Source organism: Magnolia sinica, chromosome 11 (assembly GCF_029962835.1).
Source record: "Magnolia sinica isolate HGM2019 chromosome 11, MsV1, whole genome shotgun sequence".
NCBI lineage: Eukaryota > Viridiplantae > Streptophyta > Magnoliopsida > Magnoliales > Magnoliaceae > Magnolia > Magnolia sinica.
This window is the reverse complement of record NC_080583.1, coordinates 21056812-21066004: the sequence shown is the minus strand read 5'-3', so window position 1 is coordinate 21066004 and position 9193 is coordinate 21056812. Positions and strand designations below refer to the sequence as shown.

General features: G+C 41.7%; 1 protein-coding gene across 4 annotated transcripts; it reads left to right on the top strand.

Moving 5' to 3' along the window:
• Positions 1 to 968: 968 nt before the first annotated feature.
• LOC131218932 (small ribosomal subunit protein uS8) lies at positions 969 to 8696 on the top strand. Of its 4 annotated transcripts, none has more exons than XM_058213817.1 (5): positions 1174 to 1341; positions 6020 to 6060; positions 6697 to 6840; positions 6926 to 7086; positions 8360 to 8696. In XM_058213817.1, exons 1-5 carry the CDS (start codon positions 1313 to 1315, stop codon positions 8456 to 8458), a joined length of 474 nt encoding a protein of 157 aa, XP_058069800.1. In that variant the 5' UTR covers positions 1174 to 1312; the 3' UTR covers positions 8459 to 8696. The 4 variants fall into 4 exon arrangements, with proteins under 4 accessions (XP_058069802.1, XP_058069800.1, XP_058069801.1 ...); XM_058213816.1 differs by lacking the exon at positions 1174 to 1341 and adding an exon at positions 4125 to 4180; XM_058213819.1 differs by lacking the exons at positions 1174 to 1341; positions 6020 to 6060 and adding an exon at positions 969 to 1121.
• Positions 8697 to 9193: the final 497 nt, after the last annotated feature.

Below are 9193 nucleotides of genomic sequence, written 5' to 3'. Positions count from 1 at the left end.
TATAAAATGATCTTGAAAATTTTATGAACGGCAACGATATAATAAATACATCATCGTAGGGGCCATGTGACTTTGATCTCCTTTGAACCGTTCGTACAACTCGAAGCTCGGCGCTCGTCTTCACACGACACCTATCTACACCGGCTACTTCCATCCGGGGCCTCACCTCATCCGCTTCCTTCTTTTCATGCGCGGTGACTCGTCGGATGACTGCGCCGGCCTATTTGTGGCCACGGCCTGTACAGTTGGGACCCATCAGATGAACGGACGCGGATTGCCTACTGACGCTGCCGCCAGAAAGGTGGCTACTGGGCCGTACTATGGGTGTGTATGTGTGTGTTTTTTAATCCCCGCCATCCGATTATTTTTCCAAGGTCTTCTGGGCATGAACCTTCTCAGAGGGACCACACCACACGAAAACAGGGTGAATGAACGCCCACCGTTAAAATCTTTTCAGGGCCAACTGTAATGTTTATTTTCCATCCAATCTGTTGATTGAGTTACAAAAATCTAAATGAAGGAAAAGCATATATGACCCCTGAGAAGTTTTCAATGGTAGGCGTTCAATTCTTACTGTTTCTTATAGCGTGGAACACATGAGACTTGTATCTGTCTAATTTTTGGGCTAATTCTTCGTCATGTGGAAAATGGATGGACGGCAGGGATAACACAAATACATCATGGTGGGTCCCATAGAGCACCGTCCGGTAGCTTTGACAATCCGCGTCGCAGATGGCCATCCCTGATCTTACACGTGTAGATGAGTAACGCTTGGCAAAATGAAGGGTCAGCGTTCCACCGTGCGCTTGGTCACGAATCGAGGTCCACACCTTAGTAGGGGAACGCTGCTCGAGTAGGTGATCATCTTCGTAATCGTCCATATTTCTCGTGGACGTGAGGCCCATCATCTCGGCACGAATCGTTCACAGCGGGCCAGCGGCTAACGACCAGCCCTGATCTCTCACACATGTGCCGTTCTGGCACGTGTCGCGCTAATTCCCTTTCTCTCCTCCCCGCTTAAATAGATCTTTAAAACCCTAAACCGGTCCCTCCAGTCCTCTCATCTTCTCTGCCCAAACCCACAGAGAGAGAGAGAGAGAGAGAGAGAGAGAGTTCTCAAGGTTAGGGTTTCAATCGCCGTTTTGCTATTTTGTTTTTCCTCAGTGCATTTGCTCTGTTCTTATTTCAGGAATTATGCAACTCCCTACTCACCTTACACGTTTGTAAACACGTGTGGGTGATCGGGACCGTTGAACTTCTGGGCCACCCTCCGAATAGGTTTTAGGCCGAAATCGCAGCGATTGGAGAAGCCATGCCGTCCATTTGTTGCTGGCTGCTCTGGTTTAATTTCGACCGTTCTCTAACTGTTCCTTGTGTCAGCCATTGATGGGATGGATACCACAGTCCAATCCTCCTGCTCTTGAGTATATGAGACTATCCAAGTGGCGGCCCACCGTATTAACGGTCCCCATCACTGACTCGTTTGCTTTGCGTTTTGGTCTATGAATGCATCTTTGATACTGTGAATGTATTGCTTTCTTATAGCTACTGGCTAGATACAACCTCATGACACACGTATATGGTGATTGATTCCGTTGATCAGCTGCCATCTCATGGCTAATCTGACTGTATGATTGGTGTGGATTTGCCTGCTGAATGCACTGTTGCTAAAATTTTGTTTACAATCCATTTGTAGGCTGATGAGTGGATAGATGCAATAATCCTTTCGCTTCAAAATTTGGGGTATGACCCATCGATGTGATTGTCCAACTGGATCAGTGGTGTGGATGAACCGTAGCCAATTAGATGAACTAAGTGCATGATTGTGGATTTGTCAGTTGAATGTGGACTGTTGCCATAATGTGGTTAATAACCCATTTACCAGTAGACAAATTCACAGGCTGAGCACCCAAGTTTTGGGGTTGTGATCCATCCATGTGATTGTCCACCGGATCATTGGATGCAAATCACGATATGCATAAGCTACATGTCCCTAGGGAGTTAATCTGGTGGGTGTTGGGAGAGAAAGGAGTTTGAAGAAAATATATTGAGATAATTAAGGATGTGTATGAGAGAGCAATACCAAATGTGAGCACCAGTAGTGGAGAGACGAGCAATTTCCCAGTAGGTGTGTACCAAGGGTTGGCATTGAGTCCATATCTTTTCACATGATTATGGACAAGTTAATGATGCATTTCTAGGAAGAGATCCCATGGTTCATGTTGTTTGCAGATGACAGTATCTATTAATAAGATGAGGGTATAAACACAAAGCTAGATTTATGGAGATCTGCTTTAGAATCGAAAGGATTTAAAATTAGTTGGACTAAAAAAAAGTATATGGAGTGCAATTTTAGTAATAATAGGCGTGGGAACAAGGTATTGTAAAGATTGCTTACCAAGGAGTTTCCTAAATGACCACTTTTGATATCTTGGGTCGATAATTCATGAGAGTGGAGAGATTCAGAAGGATGTTGCCCATAGAATTCAAGCAGGGTGGAAGAAATGGAGATTTGCCTTTGGAGTTTTATGCGATCATTGTGTACTACTCAAATTGAAAGGGAAATTTTAGGGCCTGTTTGGCCGGACGGATCCCATGGGATTAGGAGGGATGGGATGGATTTTAAGGTAATGATGGTGGTGTCAGTGGATTGGTTTGAGATCCATGGGTTTGCTATATCCCGGGACAAGTTTACCGAGTCTGTTTGGCACGCCCGGCATATCCCGAGATTTTACCTTCCAATCCGTCCAACCAAACACGCCCCAGGCATGATTGAACGGTTTAGGAGGGATGGGATCAATTTGAAGGTAATGATGGTGATGTCAGTGGATTGGTTTAGGGCCTGTTTGGCCGGACCGATCCCATGGTATTAGGAGGGATGGGATCGCGATATCCCGGGATATGCTCATATGCATGACGAGCCAAATAGACCCGGTGAACTTGTCTTGGGATATAAGCAATCCCATGGATCTGAAAACAATCCACTGACATCACCGTCATTACCTTAAAATTGATCCCATCCCTTGGTTGGACGGATTGGAAGGTAAAATCCCAGGAGATGCTAGGCATGCCAAATAGACCTAGTGAACTGTCCCGGGATATAGCAATCCCATGGATCTTAAACCAATCCACTGACACCACCATCATTACCTTAAAATCCATCCCATCCCTCCTAATCCCATGGGATTCGCTTGGCCAAACAGGCCCTTAAGATCCGTGGGTTTGCTATATCCCGGGACAAGTCTGTTTGGCTCGTTTGGCATATCCCGGGATTTTGCCATCCCATCCCTCCTAATCCCTCTTAATCCACCCGGCCAAACAGGCCCTTACAGGATAGCTATAAGACTAGCCATGCTTTATGGGATAGAATGTTGGGCTGCTAAGGAACAAGATATCCATAGGATGAGTGTAGCTGAATGGGGTGTTGAGATGGTTGAGTAGCAAGACAATGAAGGATAGTATTAGAAATGCATTTGAGGGAATTTAGGGGTACCATCAATAGGTAACAAGATGAGGGAAAGTATACTTAGATGGTTTGGTCATGTGCAATGGAGAGCAAGAGCTGTGCTTTTTGGAAAGAGTGGGTTCGTACAAGTTGAAAGCCGTAAAAGGGTAATGGGAATGCCCGAAAGGACGTGGGTGGATGTAGTAAGAAAAAAGTTGATGACTCATGGTCTAACTGAAGTTACAGCCCTTGATGGAGCGGAATGGCAAAAATGGATTCATGGATTCATGTAGTCAACACCAATTGGTTTGATAAGGCGATGATGATGATGATGATGATTGCTCAACTCTCTACTTGTTTAGTAGATAGGTTATTTATTGTTTATTTGTTTAACCTGTGTAAGGGGTTTCAGCGTTGCTTACCTATTGCAACGTGGTTGAGTCTTGTTGCCCTCAACAATCTTGTGCTATGATTCTGTGATTGGTTTACTCTAGTTCAAGTTTTGAGCTGAAAATATTGCTTAGGTATATTTTATTTTTGTATGTTATAACTTGGTTTACCTTTTGCGTATGACGCATGGTGACACTTGACAAGTGTGTACAAGATCTACAATCTAGACTGCTTCTCCAGTGCATGTTGGACTCGTCAAGGCCCAAAAAATCAGGCTGGATTGGTGATCTAATCGCTCGATTTGATGAATGATTACTGCCTGTCATTCAACCTTATTGTGTGCAGGTGGATCAACTAATATTTTAATCTTTGACAATTGACAAACAATATAGCATGATTATGGATTTTACAGTTAAAACTGAAGTATCGAATGGGAATCAATATGTTACCTAGAGTATCTGCAAATCATTTTTAAGAGAAGTTTGTATATAACCCCTCACCTTTCTAACATTCGTTACCCACTCACCTTCTGATTTTTATATTTGCCTTCCATGAGGTTTCCTGACAATTGTAAAAACCACATGCCGTTAATGGCTATTCTCTTGGATTGCGTCTTTCTGAAAAGTGAAAGGACCAAAATGCCATTTATTTAAGGGCTGTTTGATTTTTAATTTCCCTGGTAAATACAGGGAAATACGTCCATTTTACTTACTCCACCTTGTTTGAAATTAGCAGGGAATTACGTTTCGAAAAGCGGTCCATACAATACCTTTTATTACTGATTTAAATATGTGGGCCCCACCATGATATATGTGAGTTATCCACACCATCTATCCTTTTAAAAAATATATTGGAAGGCATGAACCCAAAAATGAGGAAAATCAAAAGCTTAAGTGGACCACACCTTAGGGAACAATGATTATTAAGACGTCAATGGTTGAAAGCTGTTTTCTCCCTAGGGCCCACATTGATGCTTATTTGTCATCCAACCTGTTCATAAGGTCACACAGTCATGGATAAAGGGAAAACAAAAATATCAGTTAGATCCAAAACTTTTGGAGTCCTCGAGAAGCTTTCAATGGTAGGAGTTCAATTTCCATTGTTTCCTGTATTGTGGTCCAGTTGATCTTTGGATCTCCCTCATCTTTTGGCGCTTACCATAAAATGAGTTGGCTAAAGGGATGGACGGTGTGGATGAGACACACACATTATGGTGGGCCCCATAATTTAATATTTTTCTCCTCGGGCCATGTGAGGAGTGTATAAATGAAAGGTGGCGGTCAACGTCACCTTGGAAATCCAACCAGAAATACATAGGTAAATAATTATTACCCGTTTACCTTGAATTACCTATGTAATTAGAAAATCAAACAAGCCCTTAAGGAAAAGGCAACAAGTCAATGCTCTCCTACTTACCATGTTAACTTTATTTGTAAATGGTCTATGATGGTGATCTACATTGGACCATACAAATTAGATTCCTGTCAGCATGGAAGAAAAAGAAGATAGATGCTGCTCTTAAAACTTCATGAATTTAGCATTTAAAAAGAAAAGAACTAATGTTGATGTGATTCATGTGAAACTTTTAACAAATTTGTAACGACACCATAAACTGCCCCCTCAAGAAGACCTTGTAGCTGCAAACTTGAAATTTCAGCATTTGTACCCCTAATAGTTAGCACAATAGCTGTGATTAGGGTGTTACCTGATGGTAAATGACTTTGATTGAATGACACTGGGACAGCCTGCTGCAACACAGAATATTGAGGATCACATGCGACTTGTTTGTATCAAATCCTTTGGTCCCAAATGGATTTTATGGATTATTTGTTGACCATGACAGCCAAATCATATCATCCTTCTTGATCAGTCGTGGATAACATACTTCTACGGAGGATCCCATGCATCTTTAATGGTTTTTGCATCAATTCTTGACACATCACCTGGTGGATTTGATCAGAGCCATTCAACAAAAGCACTTGTGATCATCTTTATTATTATTATTATTATTTTTTTATTATTTTTATTATTTAAACAACCTCCCAGATGTCCACCATGGCAGGCCATTTTGGCAGTAGTCATCATCATTCTCATGCTTGCAAGTAATTCTCAACGAAGACTATATTCATGAACACGAAGTGGCAGCCTCTGCCCGATGTGAATTTAGTGCGATGTTTTTTGCAGCCTAGTCTTCCAAGCAAATCTTCTATCAAAGGCCAGCCACCGTAGGTAGATTTAGCAGCTTTCTTAAGCATCCAAGCTTTTGTGAAGTTGTTTATCCTCATTGTTTTGAGATGCAGTCATTTATAGACATGAAAATTGCTGATTGCATTGGCAGATTCCTATTCTGCACAATTTAGACACACTAATCTAGTGATTTGCTTATTCATCATTTGATAAAAAGTTCACTTTCTATGCTAGCATGATTTTCATCATGTTACACCATAGACATGCACGCCCATGTGCCTGCATTTTGCATGCAGGTTCTCTAGAACATTGAATATAATAAAATTGAGTAGATAAATTCCCACGGGCCAAACTTGGAGCCTTTTTGCTGTTGAAGAATGATTATGATTCTGCATGGACTTGCACTTTATCACACATTCCTCATATACTTTGCTTTCTATTATTCATCAGTGTGGGTTATCATATACTTCTATTACCTCAAATAAATAAATATCTTATACTTCTATTATTAAAAAGAAGAAGAAGAAAATAATTGACTATGATTCTGATGTTTCAGTGGCTTGCAGTAGTTAGACAACTACTCTGGAAGCCATTGAGGATGTTTATTTACATGCATCCTTTAGATATCATTTTGGCATTCTTACCAATGCATTGCCCTGTGTTGCTATCTGCAGCTGTAGCAAGGATGGTGAGAGTCAGTGTCTTGAATGATGCTCTCAAGAGCATGTACAATGCTGAGAAACGGGGAAAGAGACAAGTCATGATTAGGCCTTCGTCGAAAGTGATTATTAAGTTCCTGCTGGTCATGCAGAAGCATGGTTCGCACCCTTTTTACTTGTTTGTTTTCTACTTCAATATTACCCTTGCCTCATGTATATTTCTTTCTCCTGTTTTGTTCAACAGGTTACATTGGAGAGTTTGAATATGTTGATGATCACCGATCCGGTAAGATAGTGGTGGAACTTAATGGAAGACTGAACAAATGTGGAGTTATTAGTCCTCGTTTTGATGTTGGTGTCAAAGAGATCGAACCCTGGACTGCAAGGTTGCTGCCCTCCAGACAGGTTAGCCAAATCCCGTGCTTTTTATGCTTTGAGGAAATATACCATGTGTGCTACTCGGCGGGTTTGGCCAGGTCGTGGGCCAAACCTGAGCCCAGAGAGGACCCAACTTGCAACCCAACCCGACCTGAATTCCAACCCGAGGTGCCCAATCTGAATTCATCTATACTCAACTCGACCCAATCCGACCCAACCCAACCCAAATTTCCTCAACCTGAACCCAACTGAGTTTCAAATTGGGTTGTCGTTTTCCAAGCCGAACCCAACCCATTGCAGCCCCTAAATATTTGCTGCTTGTTCAAGAATCTGCTTGACCCAATGAACTGTACATGTGGGGTCCAACTTTTGTGACTCAAACCATTCATAAGGTGGGCCGCATTGATAGGAGATGCCCCATAAAGCTTCACCATTGAGTAATCCTGACAGTCCAATTTGATCCTGTTAAATGGGATCCATTTTCTCTGTTCTTCCAATTTCATTGGATGACTTGAATGATATGATAGGGAAGACTATGGGGATAACCCATCCCTTAATAATGTGAATAGCGCATCTATAGATCGAAGGCTATGATTAACAATTAGCAGGACTGACACATGTCTGGCTCAAACGGAAAAACACCTCGAGTTATCCCTATCTCTACTATATGTCGAAGTTTAGGGCAAAATTTTCATGTAGTTAGTTTTATGGATTGTTAAAACTGTGCATTCTTTATGAACATGGAAGGGTTTTAAAACTAAGTGCCTACGGGAATTTTTAGATATAAGAAAATTCTGATACTCTGGATTGCATGATAGTTGATATAGAGTTAAACGTGGCCCAGAAGTTACTAAAATTAAACCAATCAGATGTGAGCCATAATTTAGGTCAACCATAAACCAAAGATTATACTGATTTGATTATATAACTAGCTGATTGTTGGACATCCACAGTTCAAGAAAAAAAATCTGATGTCCTGAATTTATACAAATATATCCACTAATCAAAGGTTAGGATTGCTTCGACAATATGATCTTTGACCAATGTCCCATTTGCAACTATTTTACCAAATTTAAACGGTTAAATTTTGAATAGTATACACCACGTGTACAAAGTTCTAAATGCATGTGTATCAAGGGCCGTTCTCTGCCAGAGGCATCAAACAACTCCCTTTTACAATTGCTTCTCTACACCATGTCTAGCAAATCTCTCCCTCTCTCCACATGCATTGCATGCAGCGCTTTTCTAGTTAATCATCGAATGTATGGTAGTGCTGATATAACTCTAAAAAAATGTGCAGTTCGGGTATATCGTGCTGACGACGTCTGCAGGCATCATGGATCACGAGGAAGCCAGGAGAAAGAATGTTGGTGGTAAAGTCCTCGGTTTCTTTTACTAGATAGAGTTTCTCTGAGTTCCAGCGGGTTCCTTGCATGGTGAATTTTTGGGATTCGGTATATGGGTTTTCTTCTATTCTTGTTATGTAGATGAGTAGTTGCCTGTCAGATGCCATTTTGTTTCAACGTCCATCTACTTATCTGGGTCTGTGCTAAGGTGTCAAAGTTTTACTCTCATGCGTGCATGGGAGGATGGTTTTGATTGGTTTTTGATCAATCAGTTAGGCTGTTGTGCTGAAATCTGTACCTAGTTTCCAAACATGGAACTCAAAATCACATTTGGTACTAGGGGTGGCAATGGGCTGCCGGATTTGGGCTGACACTTGAGACCCAAGGCTGGAGGCCAGCCAGAGTCCAGTATGGGCCTAGACAGCAGACCCAACCCTGAGCCTCAAAAAAATTAATTGGGCCTTGGCCTAACCCTACCCGTCCTGAGAATTGATAAAATCCCTATTACCCACTTGAATGTTCCTAATCTATTTGTAAATCAAGTGGGCCCCACATATAGAAGAAATGGGCATTTTATATATGAAACCTATAGTCCGCCTTTAATGTGGATGGGTTAGGATTGAATGGCATATTTGCAGGTTGTAACGGGTGCATATAATGTCAGGCTGGGCTCTGCTAAAATGACAAGGGCCATGCAATTGATGTAAAACCCAGCCCAAAATCGAGTGATGCAAGTGAGGGCAACTGGACCGATTGCCACCTCTAAATGGCACTATTTGAATGGTGTC